The 23,272-nt window shown below is 37.4% G+C and overlaps 3 protein-coding genes across 5 annotated transcripts in view; 2 read left to right on the top strand and 1 right to left on the bottom strand.

The window, feature by feature from the left end:
• The window catches only part of gucy1b1 (guanylate cyclase 1 soluble subunit beta 1), a 35,327-nt gene extending 29,993 nt beyond the window's left edge, over nt 1-5,334 (top strand). Inside the window, exons 12-13 of the mRNA XM_066658698.1 lie at nt 2,539-2,693; nt 3,100-5,334. Of these exons, the coding sequence (XP_066514795.1) occupies nt 2,539-2,693; nt 3,100-3,220 (276 nt within the window). The 3' untranslated portion in view covers nt 3,221-5,334. The remainder of the gene's footprint in view (nt 1-2,538; nt 2,694-3,099) is intronic.
• Nucleotides 5,335-15,809: 10,475 nt separating this feature from the next.
• On the top strand, nt 15,810-19,835 carry fabp2 (fatty acid binding protein 2, intestinal). The gene is made up of 4 exons (XM_066658963.1): nt 15,810-16,113; nt 17,144-17,316; nt 19,283-19,390; nt 19,558-19,835. Exons 1-4 carry the CDS (start codon nt 16,047-16,049, stop codon nt 19,606-19,608), a joined length of 399 nt encoding a protein of 132 aa, XP_066515060.1. The 5' UTR covers nt 15,810-16,046; the 3' UTR covers nt 19,609-19,835.
• Nucleotides 19,836-21,347: 1,512 nt separating this feature from the next.
• The window catches only part of usp53b (ubiquitin specific peptidase 53b), a 45,578-nt gene continuing 43,653 nt past the window's right edge, over nt 21,348-23,272 (bottom strand). For all 3 annotated transcript variants that reach the window (XM_066661515.1, XM_066661514.1, XM_066661516.1), the window contains exons 18-19: nt 22,670-22,749; nt 21,348-21,860 (exon numbers count right to left, since the gene is read on the bottom strand). In XM_066661515.1, coding sequence (XP_066517612.1) covers nt 22,673-22,749 — 77 coding nt within the window. In that variant the 3' untranslated portion in view covers nt 21,348-21,860; nt 22,670-22,672. The remainder of the gene's footprint in view (nt 21,861-22,669; nt 22,750-23,272) is intronic.

Below are 23,272 nucleotides of genomic sequence, written 5' to 3'. Positions count from 1 at the left end.
CAATGTACAGAACCCAAAGAAGACCACCCCAGAGCAGGTATGGTTTTAGTGGTGGACCATTCTCAACTCTGCCGTTACACTGATGTATTTGTGTGTTGCCTTGGTACAGGTGGATAAGACACACAAGTGCTGCTGGAGTTTTTAAAACAGTGTGTCCACTCTGTTAGACACTCCTACTTTGTTGGTCTACCTTGTAGATGGAAAGTCAGAGACAGTAGCTCATAGTTTGCGTTGGCTGGCTGGATATTTTTGGTTTGTGGACTATTCAGTCCTGCAGTGTCACTGAGGGCATTAAAAACTCCAGCAGCTCTGCTTTGTCTGATCCACTCGTACCTGCACAACACACACTAACACATCACCACTATGTCAGTGTCACTGCAGCGCTGACATTGACTTACTACCCAAATCATACCTGCTCTGTGGTTGTGCTGTGGGGGTCAGGGTGAAATGGGGATAAGTAATTATGTAGGGAAACAGGTGGACAATTATATATGTAATTGTAGAACTGCAAAGTTCTCCTTTATGGTCAGTGGAGATGATAAAATTACAGTGAGTGTAGATAGGTGTTCCTAATCCAGTGATCATTGAGTGTAGATGTTTATTTAATTTGAGACTGTGAGACATATGTGTCAGTTAAAAAAGTTCAGACTTCTGGCTCAATATTAATTTTGTATGTACAAATAGACTAAAGCACAGCTATACCATGTGTTATCAAAAATAACATGGGTGCTGTGATCCCTCACTTATTTTCACTTAAAAGTGAAAATCCACAATCTAGGGACGCTATATTTATTTTAATATTTATACATTATTTTAGTAGTTGTACACTACTTTAAGAGCGGAGAGGTGTAGCTGAGCGTGAACGACTGGGATACAGAGCAGCAGCAGCATTCTCTGGTTGGTCGCTTTCCATCAGTCCAATCATGTGTTGTTTACAATTTCACGTCGGCAAGTAGCGCTTCAAGCGACCGTATATTAATTATATATTAATTAAATACATTAATTACATTACATTAATATTTATTGAAAACCCGCGAAACAGCGAAAAGCGAACCGTGAAGCAGCGAGGGACCACTGTATTTCATAAGTTCAAATCCGGTACTTTACCTAACGTGCCGGGCAGCCTAAAAATATCTGCTGGGCACTTTTCAGAAGTGGCTTGAGTGAACGGCTATAAATGTGAGCCTCCACAGCGCATCTCTTTGTTTAAAGCACCGTCTTTGGTTTGTTATTATATCCGTGACTCTTGCAGGGGTGGTGTTGGAAAACAGCAAGCCCTATTTATTGGGGTCCAGTTGGCACAAACAGATAGGCACGTACATAAACACACTGTGTCTTTCTTGCACTGAAACACATGCATACGCACACCCCCAGGCACATGCGAACAGACTGGCTAAAACAAAGCCTCCCTGAAAAATCATCAGTACATTCAGTGTTTAAAAATAAACCCACTTTAACTGTGGACCGAATGTTTAATGCTGTGCCTATTTCAGAGCTCAGACCTTGTGATAAAATCGAAGAGAAAGAAACCACGTTGTACAGTAATTGTGTTTATTTTCCACATATTTAACGCAAGTGTATTATCGAAGCATACTATGTGATATTAGGATCTCAAGGGCAATTAACTGTCTAAAGCCCTATTCGGATTAGATTAGTTTCATGTGGAGAGCTGGGTTAATTCAATTTTTCCAACGGATGTCAGTGACATTTATGATTGGTTTGCACTGAATAAGGAATCTTGGTGAAAATAAGAGATGGGAGTGGCTACTTGATTCACACAGTGTGCATCAGACACAACAATGCTACAGAGTTTTTTGACTTTTACTACTGTTCTGAGGACAGCCTACTCACCAAAAATATCCATCCCTCAATGACAGTATCATCTACTTCTTCATAACAGATCATCAGTGAGAAGACGGCAAAAACTTTACCTTCACAGTTATTATTACTGATATTATAAACCGTTTAATGGTAACTTAATGAGGAGGACACACGTTCTTAACATATCTATAGGCTGCTATTGTGCAGCTACCAGAAATGTCTCTCCAATGTGTGATCATTTAGGTTGTTTTGTGGATTTGACCTTGGTGCATCCTTCATCAGTTAAAATTAAAACTAAAATCCTCCTCCAGCTCCCCCCTAACCTGGGGTTACTTTTACTGCTCATTCTAAACATCCAACATCCAGCGATTTTTGCAACAGGTGTTTTCAAAAAGCAGCTTTACAGAATCTTAAGGTCCTAACCCCAAGTGACTAAGTTGAGGTGACAGCGGCCAAAGTAAAACTCCCTCAGAGCCTCAGGAAGAAACCTCGAGAAGAAACAAAACTCACAAGTGGAAATTGTTCTCCTCTGGTCGACACCGGAGCATAACAGTTAAAATTTGACCTCACTATTTTTTATTTTTTATGGCTTCAAAATCCTCACGGAGTAGAAGCTATTGCTGTAACAGACTGTATGTAAATGGCTTGAAATGTATTAGAAAGTAGTGATAGCTATTAATCATTGTTTTGACACTGCTCGCTTATTATTTTTATTAGATCACCATTGGGATCCACACTGGAGAGGTCGTGACAGGAGTCATAGGTCAGAGAATGCCCCGCTATTGTCTTTTCGGCAACACGGTGAACCTGACGAGCCGCACAGAGACAACAGGAGAGAAAGGAAAGATAAATGTGTCTGAATATACCTACAGGTGAGCAACTTTGTGTCTGTCAACTACTGTAGTGTTCACTTTCTTATTTCAGCATTTATTTGGTCATATTTCAGCTGGAAATTCAACAAAATCTATGAAAACAAGCCAGACATGATTATGGACACAAACAGGTCTACAGACAGATAGGACAATCTATGTTTGTGTAGATATTCATGTTTGTAGGTCTGTGTGTGTACACTCTCTATTTAGTAAAAACACCTGCAAATACAACATACTTCTCAGTTCAGTAGGACAGATTTCTAATTTGTTTATAATATATACCACAAGATTTTAGTCTCTATTACAAGGTATTGTTGTGGGAGTGTGTTTGACCTTCCCTCCTCTTTCCTAGTAGAATTAGCAGGCTTGTATGTTGATTAAATACCATTATTTGTGTTGGTCTCAGGTGTTTGCAGTCGGCAGAGAACGCCGATCCTCAGTTTCGCCTGGAGTACAGAGGGCCTGTGACCATGAAGGGCAAAAAGGAGCCAATGAAAGTGTGGTTCCTCTCTCGAAAAACTCCATAAATCAGCCTGGGTTCCACAAGGAGGCGCCATTTTATTCCATTCCTTTTGTCCCCGTTATGTCTATTTAAGCTGTTGGTTACAGTATTTAATTTACATCTAATAATTACACTGAAACATGAGCATTCCTTATTTTAGCAGGAAACATAATGCTCTTCTCTGTACCTCTTTTTACAGTATTGTTATTTATAGCAGCTACCAGTTTTATAATGCTGTGTTTTTATTTGAAAACAACTAATCACATGTCCTAACCATTATTATTATTATTTATTATTATTATTATTATTATTATCCAATCCAAGGGGCCAAAACCAACAATATGTCAGCAATGTCCTTATGTACTTATATGAATTTTTGGTTCGCAAGATACAGCACTGTGCAAAGTTCTGAGACCACCTTTAAATCATTCAATTTCCAGTCAAAGCAGCCATTAAATCATTTACCTTTCATATCATTTGGCACCAATTCCATTCTTCTGAGAACACCAGCAGCTCTTTATTTTGGACATTATCTTCTTTTGTGTCCATTTCCTTTTCTCAATAAGTGTCATGTCCTTTCAGACCCATAGCATTGTCTTCATAAAGCGGAAGGATGGACAAAAACATCTGTTTTTTTTTATTCCGAATTGAATTTGATTCTCTTCTGCCTCTAAATACAAAAGCTTTCAGTGCTGTTTCTCTGGTGGGGACAGATTTGGTTGTTCTTGCATGGTTGATAGGATTTACATAGGATTTTTTCTTTAATTTCACATCTTTTCCCTAGCCCCTCTTTATCCAAATGTAATCTCTTATAGCTAATCCCTTCAGAAATATCTCCTAAAAAATTACTACTACTTAATTGCTATTTTGACTGGAAACTGAGTAAACAGAGGGTGTTCTCGGCTTTTGATCTGCACAGCATCTAATGTAGGGTAGTGTATTTTGACATTTGAAACATTTAAAGCGTAGATCGGTACTTGAAGGTGAGACTAAGATAAATATAAAAATGAAGAACTAATGAAAAAGTATTTCAGTGTGTATGTGGCTCTATTTCTAAGACAGAAAACTAATCCAGAAGGAAGCACTAGTTTGTACAAGTAAGAACCCAGCAGTATTTTTGTCTGTTTAAGAAGAGATTTATCAGAGGAAATAGGGCATGAGATGCTGTGTTACTAGCTTTCATGGGCTTTTGAGAGTCCAAGACAAGCGCTTTTTCGCAGAACAACCTTCAACCTCATTTAACTCCTGTATTCTTTAACACATATTTAAGCAGATATTTTTTAATAATAATCACTAATTAAAATGAGCACTGTTGTATATGTATGGAGTAGTGGTTTTCGGTCCTGAAAAAGTACATATTTATAGTATTTTACTGAATCTGCACATTACAGGAAGAAATCTACACTCACTTTTTTCTTCCTTCTGTATTTAAGCATTGGAGATATACACTTTATATAGCCACAAGTTGTAAACATCTAAAACATGAATGGTAATGGATAGTTTGTCTCTCTTGGCTGCAGTTACACCCTCTACACTTACAGTAGTTACAGACTACACTATTGGAGGTCAGCTGCGAGGACTCAATGTCACCCAGCTACATAAACATCAGTGAGGTCAGATAGTGATGTTGGATGACTAGATGTGTATCACAAACGAGACTCCATCTCATACTGAAAGTACTGCATTGAGCTCCAGCACTTCAAGGAATGTACTAACACGGCTCCAGAGCTCAGTGCTGGGGTGTGTTTATACCCCTCTTGCCCATGTTTGGCACTGGGCATGGTCGTCTCAGGCTCATGTGGATGTTCCAGAGTGTTCTATTCTACTGGTTGTGCATTTCTGGAGATTATATGAGCCACGCGGGTGCACAAGTGAAACCCTTTTTTAGAAGAGGTGGCCACAAACCATTGGACATATAGAGTATGATGTAGGTTCTGAAAGTAAAGCTATTGCTGCTCACATTTATAAAAATTGTATAAGACACATCAGTAAAGACAGAGTGCATACTACAGCAGTGTCACTGTAATTCTGTGCTGTGATCTAACTGAGGAAATCTTTTCTATTACCCAGTGTGCTGTTTGTAGAGTAGGGTTAGGTTGGCACCCTGACATGTTTGCACATTTTATACTGTTTATTTGCACCATGTGTTACAAGTTATGTTTAAAATAAATATTTTCAAAAAGTACATTGTGTCAATTTTGTTTCTGATTTATTTGGAGGTCAAATGTGTCCAATAGGAAAAGAGCTTCCTACTGGACAGGCCTCACCTCTGGGCTTTAGTGAACTACAGGTGTATCTCAGTAAATTAGAATGTCATCAAAAAGTCAATTTATTTCAGTCATTTTTGTTAATGTGAATCATATATAGATTCATTAGAGTGATCTATTCCAAGCGTTTATTTTAATGTCGATGATTATGGCTTACAGCCAATGAAAACCCAAAAGTCATGATCTCTGAAAATTACAATATTATGTAAGACCAATTTTAAAAATGATGTTTAATAGAGAAATGTTGGCCTCTTTTGGGTAAATACCTGCATCAATGCAGTGTGGCATGGAGGCAATCAGCCTGTGGCACTGCTGAGGTGTTATGGAAGCCCAGGTTGCTTTGATTGTTTTGTGGGTCTGGTGTCTCTCATCTTCCTCTTGACAATACCCCATAGATTCTCTATAGGGATTAGGTCAGGTGAGTTTGCTGGCCAGTCAAGCACGGTGATACTGTGGTTATTAAACCAGGTATTTGTTCTTTTGGCAGTGTGGACAGGTCCTGCTGGAAAATGAAATCCGCATCTCCATAAAGCTTGTCAGCAGAGGAATCCTGTGGAAGCAAGTGCTCTAAATTTCCTGGTAGATGGCTGCGCTGACTTTGGACTTGATATAACACAGTGGACCAACACCAGAAGATGACACGGCTCCCCAAACCATCACTGATTGTGGAAATTTCACACTAGACTCAAGCAACTTGAACTGTGTGCCTCTCCAGATTCTGGGATGTTGATTTCCAAATTACATTAAAAATTTACTCTTATCTGAAAACAAGACTTTGGACCAATCCAAACAGTCTTTTTCTCCTTAGCCCAGGTAACACGCTTCTGGCGCTGTCTCTGGGACATGAGAGTTTTAACACAAAGAGTGCAACAGTTGTAGCCCATGTCTCTGTGTGTGTGCAGCAATCCACTCTGTGAATCTCCACCAGTTTTTGAATGGCCTTTTTCTTGACAGTCCTATCAAAGCTGTGGTTATCTTTGTTGCTTGTGCACGTTTTTCTACCTCACTTTTTCCTTCCGCTCAACATACCATTAATATGCTTGGATACAGCAGGTGTAGCCTACTCAACCAGACTAACCACGAACCATTTTAAAGGCTTAGGAAAACTTTGCAGGTGTTTTGTGTTGATTGTTCAAATTTTCTGAGATAATGTCTTTTGGGCTTTCATCGGCTGTAAACCATAATCATCAACATTAAAAGAAACAAACACTTGAAATAGATCACTCTGTTTGTAATCAATGCATCAATACAATGTAAATTTAACTTTCTGAATTGAATTACTGAAATAATTTAAATTTATTGAGATGCACCTGTAACTCGTGAACTCTGTGGAACAACAAGCATTTGGGAACCCTGTGGAATGGGGAGCATTTGGGAGTTCAGTGCCTTGCTCAAGGGCACTTCAGCCATGGATTTTCCCGCCGGTCCTGGGGATCGAACCGGCAAACTTCCGGTACAAACGCCTGGTCCTCTAAACCTTAAGCTGCCCCCAGTTTTTGTATTAGGTTTCAGCAGAGCCTCGGTTTTTAGACCGAAATCTTGGGGGGAAATCATATTTAAATTACATTAAATTAATTTTGATCACCCATAATCTCGTATCATTTACAACACCTGCATATTTCAGATAAATAGCTTTAAAATCTTTCCATATTTATAAATATTTGACTGCCCTTATCTGCTACACTTTCCAATGAAATACAATTTTTTTTTTATTTAAAAAATCCTTTTATTACAGTAACATGAATAGCATTTTCGTCAGATATTGTAGAGATTTGTGCTTGACTTATTTATTATTAAATGTATGTATTTCTTGGTGAGTTAATATATTTCAGATAAAATTTAAGTAAAACTCTCAACCGTGTTTGTCTTTTTTTGTGAAGGCTGCCATCTTGTGGTGAAAGGAGGTTAGTACACCATGAACATTAAATCGGTAAGTACTGTGCAGTGCATTTAGGTTTCACCCCTTTAATTTGCTCAGACATTCAGTAATGCGTTTCTCAAAATGTCACGTTTGTCACGATTATTGCATTCATTTTGTTGCTTTTTGCTGAACATAAAAATGTCACCGTTTGAGACATTAAATTCCCTTATTCGCTCCATATGTAAAATCAAGATTATGATGATATAGATATCCAAACACCCAAAGGACCAAAGTTATTCATACAAATGACAAACCCCATTCCCATAAATGTGGGAACAGTTTGTAAAATGAAATATATTAACAAGTGTGTTTTGTTAATTGTCTTAAAGTTTTGTTTAATGTGTAAAAGCACAAAGAAAAGACTGCCAATGTTTCTATCTTTTTCAAATATAAAAATTTAGCATAGAGTTTGGTACCTGCAACACACTCAGAAAAGTTGGGACATTTACCGTTGCGTTACATCACCTTTCCTTTTAATTGTGCTATTTAATAAAAAAATGATAAATTGATAAAATTGATAAAAAATTGTTAAAGTTTTCAAATGGAATTTTTGCCCATTCTGCTCAAACGTTGAAAGGTTGTTGTAGCATGTACAGAATGAGGCCTGTCTTGCTGAAACACTGATGGATTTCCCAGGAAAAGCCATCTTCCTGATAGCGCTGTATATCTCACTAAACCCCCAATGTTCATTTTCACAGTAGTGGAATCTTCTCAAATATAAGCCATCCATGCACCTCCCATACCATGAAAACACTCTGTATGCTTCCTTTTATCATTAGCATGGAAACCCGAAAACAAGCTGAAATGTGGACTCCTGTTAAAAGCACATGTTTCTACTATATTTTAAACAATCTGAGAAGAGCTTGGGCTCAGAGTACTCTTTATCTGCATAGAACAGATTTATGGCTTTTTCTTTGCATAATTGATTCCCAAGCCGGTGCGTCTATATTCATCAGGGTAGCATGACAATTTCTTATGCAGTGCCATCTGAGGCTATGAATGTCATGTCCATTCAGCACTTGTGACTTGCCTTACTCTGCATGGATTAGTGTTTCTCCAGATTTCCTCAATACTTTCACAGTATTTGCTGGCACAGACCACGCCCGTAAAGGCTGAGACTAAGATATATATTTGGGAAGGAATTCAGGGAGTACCCATATTTATACACATATTCTTTGGTATGTGTATAAAGCTTAACCCCCACACCCCCACTCCTATTGGATAGGTGAATACAAGAAAAAGTGTGGAGGTAGGAGCTAGTTTGTCCGACACAGAAATGGCATGAGTTCACCGAGTATAGGGATGAGTTCGGGTGTGATCCTACTCCCAAAACTTTATTACATAATGTCAATTTACTACACCAGATGTTAAAGGGCCTACATTCTTTGCAATCTTGTACTAAAAATGTTCAGTTTGAACTATCAGACATTTCTATTTGAACTATTTAACAATTCAAACAATTTGAAAATATTTGGATTTACAGAACACAACATAATTAGTGAAAACTTACAGTTCAGGAATTGACAAATCACAGATAGTTGTTTTATTGCATGTACAAATATGTCCCAACATTTCTGGAAATGGGGTTTGTACAACTAAATTAAATGGGATCATTTTAAACCAATCAGAATTAGGTTTGTAACTGCCTTCTCTGCCAAACTAAATTTAGATGTTGAATATAAAAATATATAGGTTAGATTTTGCCCACGATTAGATAAGTTCATTAAGTATAAGTTGTATATAAGAGACAGTAGACAGCCCTTATTCACATTATGCCACATCCTATATGTTTTGTTTTTGTTGGTGTTAATGATTCTCCCTAAAGTTAATCTTTGCATGCCCTTGTCTTTTTTTTTTTTTTTTGAGATTTCGTCAGCAAGGTAAGAGAAGAAAGGTCTTTTTATGGTCAATTTGATCAAACCATGGAAGCACATTTGATGAACTGATAAACTCCAGGTGAAAGTCCTGATCTGTGCAGGGGTTACGTCATTAAAGTTCAGGGTGGAGTATACTTCCAGTGCCACAGTATGAAATGAAAACATGAATGCTAACACTAGTTTACAGGTGTCAAGAAAAGCATTTCCACATGAAAAATAATCTTTGTATCTCCAACATAGTAACTTTATTGGAGAAGATAAAATCCTTATTGTCTTTCAGTGTAATTTATAGGAAAAAAGTTGCATTTAAAGTCACTTTGTAACTTTATTATGTAACTTAAGAGGTAGAGGCTTAGCTACATCTCTCAGCATTTTTGGCTCACATCATATAACCACAGATTCTCTAAGCAACCTGCTCCAATACAACAGGCTGCTAAAGTGGACAAACAGGCTCCTACACTTTAAACAGCAGAAAAGCTACCTACAAACACTATCCATTTTATTAGCAATACCAGCGACCTCTTTATTAGAAACACCAACTTTGAATTTCCTCACATTGAATTCTTTATTAGAAACACCCAGTTTAATAGAAACTCCAACCTTGTTCTTCTAATTTGTCACATTATTAGAAACACCTACCTTGTAAGCAGACTATAAAATAGCATTGTTCAAGCTTCATGCCTAAATAATCACACGCTTACCTCAGACCCCAGGAAGAAATAATTTTGTGGTTAAGTGTGGTTTCACTTTTATCCAAAAAAGGGGCCAAAATTCAATACATTTATGTATGCAGAAACCAAAAAATAAGCAAGTCTGTTTGAAATAATTTCTAAATTTAACTTACCTTCACATGCAGTTCACATGGTGCTGATTCATTCCACTTGTGCAGATGTATTCTCTGAACAAAATGACAGAGCAATTTGGTAAGCAACACTGCATAAGAGTCTACTAAGTGCAGTAAAAGTAAATGTAAATGGTGTATATCTCAGTACTTTGCAGCTACATTACCCTCATAGTTCTTATGCACATTTTGGACACCAAGCAAGGCTGGTGAAGTATTTTTAGGCAAGTTATGAATGCTTGATATCATGAGTCCAAAAATAACTGTATTTGGAATATACTGCAATTATGCTGCTCCTCTTTGTATTTCTTTTATGTAATCCCAAAGAGATAAATATTGTTTCTCAGGTACAAAGTTTTTTTCCTTTTTCTTTAAGAGACCATGGTTCATTAACTAGTGGAAAAGATTGTTATCAGAGATAGTGATGTTCAGGGTGGTCACTAGGTCCAAGGCCATGAATGTGTACACACGAGGGCAGATTAGCCTTATCTTGTCATCTTTTTTGGCCTATAATGTCTGACTACAGATTAGAGCTACTTTCACCACTATATATGTTACATTACTAATGCAGTAGCATTGTTACTGAAGTTAAACACAGAGCTGTAATAGTATATTGAAGAGTTTGAGCATGTCTTTATAATGGTGAAAGCTGAAAGCAATATACATGTGTATTTTACAACAGGTTGAGATCATATTGAGATTTATCAAAAGAGAAAAAAATTTATAAGGGCTTCCATCTGAGAAAAGAACTTTTATTTTTGTAGAATCTTTTAAACAATAATTCAAGCTGCACTGTCAGTGTGAGATACCATTTTTAAAACAATTTGGACGTACATTGCTGTCTCTAGGTTGCAACGTAAAAATAGTACCATAAAATCATGTAAATATATATATGCAAAAGCATATAACATTTTTTTTTTTTAAGAAATCCACACTAAATATGGTATATATCTCCACCACCTGCCATTCAATAATACCAAAGAAATCATTTTATTTATTTTGTCAGTTACATGCCGGTTACTTTAAAACTATTTTAATTGCAAGATTTTTCAATGTTTTAGCTGATGTTACAGAGGTTTTAAATATTTTAGTTAAATAAACATGCCAGTTGTCTGCAGTGTTGTAATGAACACATTTATGTTGTAAGTTTATAATGTAGCTGTAAATTTAACTGGTAATCCACAACTGATGAGTTGATATCACTGTTATAATACATTTAACATGACACACCCTTTGGGTTTGTGATAACAGAAGATTTGTAAATTATATGAATCTAATCCAAAAGGGGCAGAAGTCTTTGTTGATAAGTGAACACATAATTACAGCATGCTACAATTATAAGGGTTTGTATTCCAATAAACTGACTACCATAAATATAGACTGTACTACATAATATAGATAAAGGTATAAAGAAAGATGGCCCCTTTTTTCCAACAGATAATAATAGAGTAGAGAAAAATAACATATTCCAAACTCATACCATGGAAGGAAGCTTATCTTCACTTTACTCGACATTGTCCAAATCATTTTCCAGCACATATGATTTAGCACTAAATGATACAGAGCAAGCTATGGGACCAAAGGCTGAATTGGTGAAGGCTATTAATAACATTGATAGATCATGTTTGCCAAGGGAGTTGAAATTGTGGTGTATGCAGTTTGGCTTACTGTCTCATATTAGATTGCTGTTGACAGTTTATGATATTTCAATCACAGAAGTAGAGAGGATGAAAAGGGTTATGAACAAGGCTATAAGGAAGTGGCTAGGGGTGCCACAGTGTTTAAGTAGTGGGGTACTGGAGAGGTACTGGATCTACCACCCAAGTTTAGATCAGGAATTTGAATGTGCGAAGTGAGTTGCAAGATGATTTTGTCAGGATCAAAGAATGTAGTGGTAAAAGTAGCAGTCTAAATCCAGTCACAAAAGCAGGAATGAAGTGGAATCTGCAAATGGCAGTGCAGGTGTTCAGGAACTCAATAGGGCTGTGATTGGCAAGTGCAATGTGGAAAAGCATGCCTTGGGTCAGGTGACTCATGAAATGTTTTTAGTAAGCCCACATAAGCACAGAAAAGGCAAATGATGACTAGATTTATTTGCAGGCAGAAAATGGAGTCATGGTGCACAACAGCAGCATCACAGGCAAAACACGGCCAGTGGCTTTGCTAGGAAAATCTAGAGAAGTTGAAGATCACTTTGCAAGTCATATTAAGATTTGGCTGGGAGCAATTTATGACGTCCTTCCAACACAGCAAAATCTTGGAAAGTGGGTAGGTGAAGACCCTAGTTTTAGGTTATGTACAGGATTTGGCACGCTGAATCATAGAGGTGCTGGTCATAAAAATAGAATATAATGAAAAAGTTGATTTATTTCAGTAATTCCATTCAAAAAGTATTATACTCATTCGTTACACAGAGACCGATATTTTTCAAGTGTTTATAATTTGATGATTATAACTGACAACTAATGAAAACCCCAAATTCAGTATCTCAGAAAATTAGAATATTGTGAAAAGGTTCAATATTGAAGACACCTGGTGCCACACTCTAATCAGCTAATTAACTCAAAACACCTGCAAAGGCCTTTAAGTGGTCTCTCAGTCAAGTTCTGTAGGCTACAAAATCATGGGGAAGACTGCTGACTTGACAGTTGTCCAAAAGATGATAACTGACACCTTACACAAACAGGGCAAGACACAAAAGGTCATTGCTAAAGAGGCTGGCTTTTCACAGAGCTCTGTGTCCAAGCACGTTAATAGAGTGAAGTGAATGGAAGAAAAAGATGTGGTAGAAAAAATGTACAAGAAATAACCGCACCCTGGAGAGGATTGTGAAACAAAACCCATTTATAAATGTGGGGGAGATTCACAAAAACTGGACTGCAGCTGGAGTCAGTGCTTCAAGAACCACCACACACAAACATGGGTTTCAGCTGTCACATTCCTTATGTCAAGCCACTTTTGAATAAGAGACAGCATCAGAAGCGTCTTGATTCCAAGAAGGACTGGACTGCTGCTGAGTGGTCCAAAGTTATGTTCTCTGATGAAAGTAAATTTTGCATTTCCTTTGGAAATCAAGGTCCCAGAGTCTGGAGGAAGAGAGGAGAGGCACAGAATCCCTGTTGCTTGAGGTCTGTCAGTAATGGTTTGGGGTGCCATGTAATCAGCTGGTGTTGGTCCACTGTGTTTTCTGAGGTCCAACGTCAATGCAGCTGTCTACCAGGAAGTTTTAGAGTACTTCATGCTTCCTGCTGCTGACCAACTTTATGGAGATGAAGATTTCATTTTCCAACAGGACTTGGCACATGCACACTGTGCCAAATCTACCAGTACATGAATTAAGGACCATAGTATTCCTGTTCTTAATTGGCCAGCAAACTCGCCTGACCTTAACCCCATAGAAAATATATGGGGTATTGTAAAGAGGAAGATGCAATATGCCAGATCCAACAATGCAGAAGAGCTGAAGGCCAATATCAGAGCAACCTGGGCTCTCATAACACTTGGGCAGTGCCATAGACTGATCAACTCCGTGCCACGCCGCATTGCTACAGTAATTCAGGTAAAAAAGCAGCCCCGACTACTGAGTATTGAGTGCTGTATATGCTCACACTTTTCATGTTCATACTTTTCAGTTGGCCAGCATTTCTAAAAATCCCTTTTTGTATTGGTCTTAATTAATATTCTAATTTTCTGAGCTACTTAATTTGAGGTTTTCATTAGTTGTCAGTTTAAATGAAAAGAAAATAAACACTTGAAATATATCAGTCTGTGTGTGATGAATGAGTATAATATACAAGTTTTACTTTTTGAATGGAATTACTGAAATAAATCAACTTTTTCATGATATTTTATTTTTATGACCAGCACCTGTATTATATCAGCTTGTAACTTTAGTTTGTCCCAGGGTACATGGAGACATAATCAGTTGCTAAGGGTTTTAGCATGTTTGTTGTCAAGTAAACAAATTTATCTCATAGTTGACCGTTCCATTTGAGGATGCAATAGATGAAGCATTCAAATGAAAGAGTTTTCAGAAACAGCTGAAAGATCTAGTCAGTGGTTGTGGATAAGGAAAGCACAGACTTCATGGGGAAATAAATGCATTGTAGAGGTGCTGTTGTGGTGGTTGGTGATGTAACACATAAAGATCATATGGTGGTACTGAGCATGCTTTAATGGTGGAAGAGAATGAGGTGGGCCCTATGTGAAGTTGTAATGGATTGGCATAGGATATTTCACATATTACCGTTCTTATTATTGTTCTGCTGGATCCGAGATTTGGTTCTAAAGGATTTCATACAAGAAGGCTGAAATAGCTTCATGCAAATTATGTGTCAGAGCCCTAAGATGATGGTAGGAGTGTTTACTCAGTTCTCTGTTTACTATCTACTCATTTCTTGAGCTCACTGGCAGTTTATCTTTTTAAACACATTGATATTGCTGTGTACACTGTGCTTGAATATAGATGAGCATAAGAAAATATGAAATGTACACATAAAAAGACTTGAAAACCTTTCTCAACATATATCTGTTGCATATGTATTGAAGAAAGAAATACTGTAATGTGAGAGTTGCTCTGTTCACACAATATCCAGACTTTGTACAAGAGGGAGCTGTGTGATGTTTGGTCCAAAGGATTCTGACATTTGTGTTCACATAATGAGCTTCTCCAGGTAATGTCTGGAAAAAAGTTCTGGGTTATTGTGCTGAATGAGGCTTAACCCAATTTCAATCTTAAGAGGATAAGAGGACATAACTAACAGACAAGGAGAAGGCAGAGAAGAAGGTAGTGAAGGAGGAAGGCAGAATTCATTTAACAACTGGAACACAGCCCAAAACACTGTGTGGAATGTCTCTCTTTCTCATATATGGCAATAAGTCACAGTAACATGTGCATAATAATAATAATAATAATAATAAACAATGTTCATAAACAATCAAACAAACAAACTCTGTATCATGAAAAGGGCTAGAATTTGAAATTAAGGTGATTAGATAGTTTGTCCACATTTTGCACAGTTTCTTCTAGCAGTTTTAGATGGCTTTAGACTAGATCTTGGAACATTGCTGTCAGGATGTAATTGAATACAGCCACATAAATATTAGTGAGGCCAGGTACTGATATTGGATGATATAGTTCTGGATCATAAGTTAAAACTCATCCCAGATTCACAGATCCACTGCTTCACAGCACAATGCTGGAGGGCTGTATACCCTTCTAGCTGACATCTGGCATTGGGCATTCTACTTTCTATAGGCCTGTGCTTTTCTATGGAGATCACCATAAAATGAGTGCAGCTGACCACCTTTGTGCACATTAATGAAGCTAAATTCACTCATTAAAGAGAGCATCCACAAAGTTTTGGACATATTGGAGTACTAAAAAAGCACCTCTGAAATTCATTACCTCAGTGCTCATGTACCTTGCAACAGGGCACGCCCTAAATGTTCACTCCTGTTCACCATGCGCACACACTTTGAAGTAGTGTAGCAATGAACAAGGTTCTCATGAGACACACCCTCACAGTATAAACACACAGCTTCAAGGCCTCGTCCAATCACACAGTGTGTGTCAGCCTGAACAACGAGCCTGCAAATCAAACACGGAGTATTTGCTCGTCCCACACAAGCAGCCACTTGTTCTCAGTGACTCAAGCCCTCTTTTCTTCTCTTTCTCCTCCTCCTCCTCCTCCTTCTCCCCATTCCAGAGCTTAGCACTGCATGCTGGGATGCCTCGAGGGGGCCTCAAGTTCCTATGAGTGAGCTTTACTCCGCCACATCAGCGTAAAGATAATACACAGAGATAAAGGGCTGTCCTCTTGTACCTGTTGGAGTACATAAGGACCGTTGTGAGGAAACATTTGGCCACTCCAGTGCTCTCTTACACCCACAAACCATCTCCACACTCCACTCCAGGACCACCACCACCTCCTTCCACCATCATCATGGCATTCAACGGCACATGGAGCGTGGACCGCGGCGAGAACTATGAGAAATTCATGGAACAAATGGGTAAGTTTGAATTTTTATTTTATTCAAGTTATCACTTAAAACTGGATGAGATATGTCCATTTCATTAAAATCTAATGCATCAACAAAATGAAAATAAATACAACTTTGCTAATAAATAATACAATATATGATAATTAGCATTAAGTGGTTAGCTTTGCTCATACACCATTTCATTTTATATCAAGAATATTAATAGGATGGTTGCAGCTCCACAAAGAGAGGGTGGATACCATCTTAAAAGGGGATTACTTATATCCATTATTTCCGCTTTAAGTTCATTAATCCTAGTATTTTTTTTATTATTTTTGGATGTTTTTCAATGTTTTCAACCTTTATTTATGCCATATTAAATTAAGCAAAATTTCTGTGACTGTGCCTTTAAGAGTGATGTATGTAAATATGCTCTTTTCTGATTGTTTGCCCTGGGTCAAAGCAAGGGTCAGCCATCTTATCTGCAGGCCCGCCAACTGATAAAATAAGTGGTTGAACAATAGTACTTCTGACTGATTACAAAGACAACCTGTAGCCTCACCCTTTGCAGATAAAATTGGTTCATATAGTTTTAGTCCAATAAGGACTATATGTACAAAGGTTTGTAGACAGCCTCTCAGCATAAACCTATGGGGCAACTGGATTCTAATGAGAGATGGAGCACCATCCAATACATTTTATAAGATTTGGAGTGGTTGTTTTTTTCCAAAGCTATGACATGCATGTCCTCACTAATACTGTAGCTCAGTGGTTCCCAAAGTTCTGCTGTGCCCCCACTTTTGTGATAAGATTATTTTTAGACACAGTACTAGCAGGACTCAAACATGTTTCATTTGATTTGCTGCTCTCCCCCTGCAATGCCCCCGTCTTGAAAACCACTGCATTAGTGAATTAATGCATTTAAGCCTCTTCAAGATGATCTAAAGTTTGAGCTAACAGCACATGTATGTCATATATATACTGTATCCACATAGACGATAATTATGTAATTGTTCTTGGATAGATGTATTGAGTCACAGTGAGGGCTGTGTTTAATCAGGAATCAACTTGGTGAAGAGAAAACTGGCTTCTCATGATAACCTGAAGATCACTCTGGAGCAGGACGGTCAAAAGTTCCATGTGAAGGAGGCCAGCACTTTCCGGAAGCTGGAGCTGGACTTCACTCTGGGGGTCAACTTCGATTATACCCTGGCCGACGGCACTGAAGTCTGTGTAAGGGAATGTTTACAATCGCCTACACACTCAATTTCCACCTTGCACTTCCATTCACCGATGAGTTTATGAGGCTGAGGGGCTTCCAATAAAATGCCAGAGACTGGTGTTAGCTTTTAAAGTGAAAGCTCAAACTTGTCAAACCTTGTGTTCCTGCTTCCACTGCCGAAAATACCTTCCAATATATAAGCACACAAACGTCAAGAATGGTTAAAGTACCTGGATGTTGTTCTCATTACCCCCAAAATAAGCATCAGCTCATGACTTGCCAAAGAGAAGGACCTGAGAATCCCATCATTCACTGTGACAACACAAGTTTGCTCTTGGGTGGTGACTTCTCAAAATTGTTGTTTTCAAGAACGTTCTTAAAAACACAAGCCCATTATTTGTATTATTGGTATTGAGAAACAGGCACTGTTTTCCTGCTTACCCAAAATATAGTCAGTCATCTGAGATATGTTTGATAATTTTGCTTCTTTACTTTTTAGTGGAAGTACAAACCTAATGGAACAGATGATGGAAGAGTCCTGTTAGTTCTGTGGAAACCACACACTTAAAAACACGTTCACACTAAACCTGACAAAACTATTCACTTCAATGATAAAGGTTATAGAAATAAGAGAGGGGTTAGTAAGGTGTGGTAATGAGATGTGTGGGAAGTCATTCTCCGCCCTAATTCTGATTTTGCTAACTTTGGGGGAAAAAAAGAGAGTCATTAGAAAACCATAGAGAAAGCTGTGGAAACTTCTGGAGGAACTGCTCTGTATTTTAAATAAACAAACTACTTCATTAGCTAGAATTAGCTGTGTTCTATTCAAAACCACATTACATCAGGACTGGCCCATGTTTGCCTGACTTTTGTTCTGCACCTAACAAAGAAAATATTAAGACAATATTGAGATTACAGCCCTGTGTGACCACATCTTAAATAATCATACACTTGCCTCAGGCTCTGTCAAAGTGCTCAGCTAACTTTTAAGAATGTGGTTCCTGGTATTGGCAAACTGCTTCCTAACTGTGTACAGACAACACTCAGCCCTCTATTGTTTAGCTAATTTTGTTCATATCTTAGATAACAAAGTATGGAAGCATTTTAGCATACGGTTAGCTACATTAGCATCATAACACCAAACATGTCATGGCTAATCAAATTCAAATAATTAAGTAAATTAAAAAAAAATTGATGAAGCTGTCACTTTACAGATAAAAAATCTACACATTTAATATCTATCTGCCTATCTATAAAAATATATATATATATATATATATATATATATATACACATTTAATGTCTGTCTGTCTGTCTATCGTGTAACTTTCTTATCAACACACTTGATCTCCCATATGGAAAATTAATGCTATTAACTTTGAAGTGGTTTGTGCATTCATTACAAGAAGTTCAAATTATTTAAAGGGCTGATTTTGTCCTTCTCAGTTATGTCAAAAAATCAAACGTGACAAAAGCCAAGATACAGACTGGTTTTGTCCTGTCAACAATTGTATTTAAATCGAAATCTTATAAAACAATTTATGGGGAAATGTGTGTAAAGAGAGATTTTCAGAAGATATGCGTGGCATGTGGAAAGTGCTTGTAGCTTGTAGACAAAAGGTAAATACAATTTGCTTGTTTGTCAAGTTCCCAATTTAAAACGTCATGGGGTATTCCACAAAGGATGATGGATATTTCAGTTTAGCCAGATAACTTAAGCCTCAAGACTCAAAATGCAGCACTGACCTCAATCCTCAAAATGTGTCCAGTATTATAAGTGCTGAGGGACATTGCTATTGGCCATTCTTCAACACTGGGCTTAAAGTTATCTGGCTAACTCATAATCCTTGCTTTATGGACCAACCCCCAGGACAGAATGTAAATTCTCAGAACAAATTAGAACACTGTATGTTACTTCTATGGTAATTGTTGTCGGTGAGCTCTAGCCTGACCTCCTGGCCTCTGGTTTGTGAACAGGGCTGCTGGGTCCTGGAGGGGGAGACACTGAAGGGATCTTTCACACGTAAAGACAATGGGAAAGTCCTGAACACCACCAGGGAGATCATCAACGGTGAACTGGTACAGGTAAGTGGGAGCACATTTTAGATAAAAGAAGATAACATTAATTTAACAACTTTACCTTTTTTATGTGAAACATTTCAAAGAAAATCGTTTTAATAAAAAAGCTGAATTTAGTATTTTGGAAAAGTGAAGTAATTTATTTTAAGTAATCGTTTTCATGTTTTCTATAGAGCTACAGCTATGACGGTGTTGATGCTAAAAGGATTTTCAAGAAGGCATAAGTCGAGCTTATCGAGAATCTGCACAAGCTGATCTCAACAGAATTGAGAAGGCTTTTAAACATCACCTTCGGTTTCTCAGTTACCAGCCTGAAACACTGGAAACATCTAGGTGTTTTGAACTCTTTTCATCAGCTCAACAGGCTCTGTTCTATATGGCATGTCAGTTCTTATTTTGCACTGTGAATTTTGATATTTAAAGAAATAAAATAAATTGACATATGTATTACATTTCTTAACTAATTGTGTCTTCTGTTAAAGCAAAAGGTTTATGGAGAACAGAAACTGAAGGGAGAGGAGATGAGCAGGCTTTTCAAACAGAAATCCCAGAAGTCCTGGATTTTAAGAACAGGGTGCATTTCACTCAAAAGAATGTCAGAAAGTAGGTCCTACTGTCCAAACAAGTGATGAGTTTGGAGTCAGGATTTATTTGAAATTTTCAAAGTCTCTCAGTATATCATCTGTTTGTTCACACATGATTCAGCAAGTCACTTTTTGTAGATTAGGTTGGTGCAGATAATCTTGTCAAATACATAGATGCATTTTCTTTAAATCATTAAGGTAATTTTAGGGTTTATTTATGGCTTACTACTAAGGCTTTACTTGCAATACTCCTACTACTATGTCAGTTAATACAGTTACAATTATACCATTACAGCTACTACTACTACTTCTATTTCTAGTACATATACTATTGGTAGAAGTAAATAGATCACACATTGTATAGTGTGCATAAATACCTCTCCATGACACACAGTGAATGTTCAAGGTTTTTTCATCAGTCATCTATGCTAAGAATCAAAACTCAGCCATGAGGACATGTTTAAGCACAAACTCTGAGCTGGGTTCCAACAAAACCTGCCCGGGCATCAGCCCTTTATACACTGTTTGAGTGTTTAAATGTGTGCAAAAAAGCACTCAAGCCTCTGCTTGTTCCAAAGTGCTTCAGTTTCTTGGGAAATTCTCATGGTCTTGTATCTATGAATCATGAATGTAGCATGTGTGTGCCTGATAAAGGTGAAATCTGTCATTTATTTGCCAGATAGGGAATAGCTGTAGGGATTTAAAGTGCTGAACAAAAGTTACCTCTGTTGGACACTCACTCAAAATCAGGAGGTAACACTTTATAATAAGTTTACAATAATTAACAGTACTTAAGACAGTTTTAAGGACAAAGTAAAAAAGTAAAATGCCTTAATAAATGGTTAGGTGATGTCACAATTAATCATTAAGTAATGACAGATACAAAACAAACTTTAAGATTATATAAAATCCTAAGGAAATCCTAATCCTAAAACGATTATATAAAATCCTCAATAATTAACTGTGACATTATCTTACCATTTAATAAGGCTTATTATTGTCTTAAGTATCATGAATTATTTTACTTGATACTACATTCCTGTTATAAGTTTTATTGTGAACTGTATTTGATGAAAACGTTAATGTTGCATGTGCAGCCTGTGTTTGTATAAGTAATTGCTAACATTTAAATTAGCTAATGACACATGAAACTATAAAATACAAATGTTCATGTGTGTCATACGTGTGTCCCCTCTTTCATAAAACACATTGTAATAGCTCCCCCTTTGGGAAAATCTTCAGACAGTGGAGATTTATTTTACTTTTTATTCAAAACACTGAAAATTGTTAACCTTGTGCTGTTAAGTTGTTTATTTTAGTGACATTTTAATTTTTACTCGTTAAAATGAAAACCACCAAAACAATACATAAGCGTTCAAATAAAATTTATTAAACAAAGAATAAAAATTAATGCATAGACATCTCCAAAAATAGATAGAGGACATCATTGTACAATATACGTTATCGTATCAATCGTCATGCCAGTTTTCTGCATGACAAATGGCAAGAAGGCACTCCATAAGCAACCTGTGAAGACATATAGTTTCGCTCTGGGGTAGAATCACGGTCAAAGAAAATCTAAGCCATTCTGGCTCAGTCACCTTGAAAATGCTTCTATCCATATTTTCCTCCTGTTGAAATTTGTTTAAAAGCATAGAAATGGCCAGCCACAGTTTGCATGTGAACACTGTTATGAGTCAAAGTGCATACTGCCCTCCTTTTTAAGAAAACCACAAACCTGCGCTCGGGCCAGACCTCCGAATCTCCTCTGCAACATGTGCATTTGCAAAACACACCTTTCCTTTTGGCATCAAGGGTCCAAGAGTGAAATATTTAACAATCCATTCTTTTCTTTGGCCTCAGCTTTGAACTGCATATTTTCCAACCTGGACCTTTAGAAGAGATAAGCACTTCATTAATTGCTATAACATGATCGATCAGTCGATCAGTAACACCATAAACATTACATTTCACTTGGTATTTGTGATATGGGGGGTTGGGGCTGCCTGGCCCCACATAGGAATTGAACCTAGGCCGATATTAAGGTTTCTACAAGGTAAGCCACCAAAAGGGAATTCTGTTAAAGGGAGCAAAGGAGGTTATATAAAATGAAAGATTATATGTCAAACGGAACAAGCCACAGTATTTACCTTCAATGCATAACTAAAGCCTGCCATGAACTGGATTGTAAACATTGGTCTGGGTGTTGGTCAGGGTGTCAAACACAGCGCAATAGTACATGTATGGGCAGGGAATATGCTTGAGAGCAATGTAGGGTTAAAAACAGACAAAGACAAACTAAGGAACATTGATGGAAGGGTCGATTTGCTTGACCAAAGAAAATAATTCCAAAAATTGGGATACTGAATCAGAGGAATGAATTAAGAGTTCCAGAGGAGTCCCAAGGATGCAGGCTCCAAGGGACATGATCTGAAGTATCACTAATTTACCAGCTCTACTTGTGTTAGCATTCTGAAAAATTTAAGTATAACGGACAGTACAGAGCTCTGCTTAAGCAGAGGCAGGCACAGATCCTACTGGTTGTCTAACTATTAAAACTGTACTCTATGCCCCCTCTGGTGGGCGATGGTGGCTTTGCAGGTGGTCTCTATATGAGCCGGACCTCTCCAGCAATATTACTTAACAACCATAACCAAACGACTCCCATTAAACAAGTAAACTTCTTGTACACAAAAGTTACCTTTTACAAATATCCATGCTCATCAAGTCCCTTTGGAGTTACTGGGTGCCACTTTGCCATCGACTTACTGTTGCCAGAGCCTGAAAAATAAAGAGAAAACAGTTAACAGCAAGCACATCAACATGCCCTACAAGACTACAATGCTTCAAGAAGGTATCCAAAAAAATAACATAACCCCTTCTCCAAAATAAGTCAGAACAGAGAACAGATTATTGGTAAACCGTTCTCATTCATAACTCATTTTCAAAGTAAGAATTAAGTAACTCCCTTAATCGATTAATCTTGACTACTCCTGTACGTATTCAATAATTACTTTGAGGCTTACTATTACGTCTATTTTATGGGAATAAAAAAACTAAAACAAAATTGAACATGTCAAGTCTTGAAAATGAATGTTTGTAAAAGGGACTTCTCAGTATTGATATAATCTACCAACCCAGCAGGTAATTTTATGATTCTAGGTAGTGACACTTTCTGAGGGGATATAAAACATAGACTCGTTTCTGTCATTAAGTTTTAGGGCTGTCCTGAATACCATTTTTAGGGTTTTGGGGCACATAATTCGGCATAATATTTGAATATTCGGCGTGTGTGTGGGTGGGT

This window comes from Hoplias malabaricus, chromosome 2 (assembly GCF_029633855.1).
Source record: "Hoplias malabaricus isolate fHopMal1 chromosome 2, fHopMal1.hap1, whole genome shotgun sequence".
Lineage (NCBI taxonomy): Eukaryota > Metazoa > Chordata > Actinopteri > Characiformes > Erythrinidae > Hoplias > Hoplias malabaricus.
The sequence above is the reverse complement of the archived record's forward strand: the minus strand, read 5'-3'. Positions and strand labels throughout refer to the sequence as shown.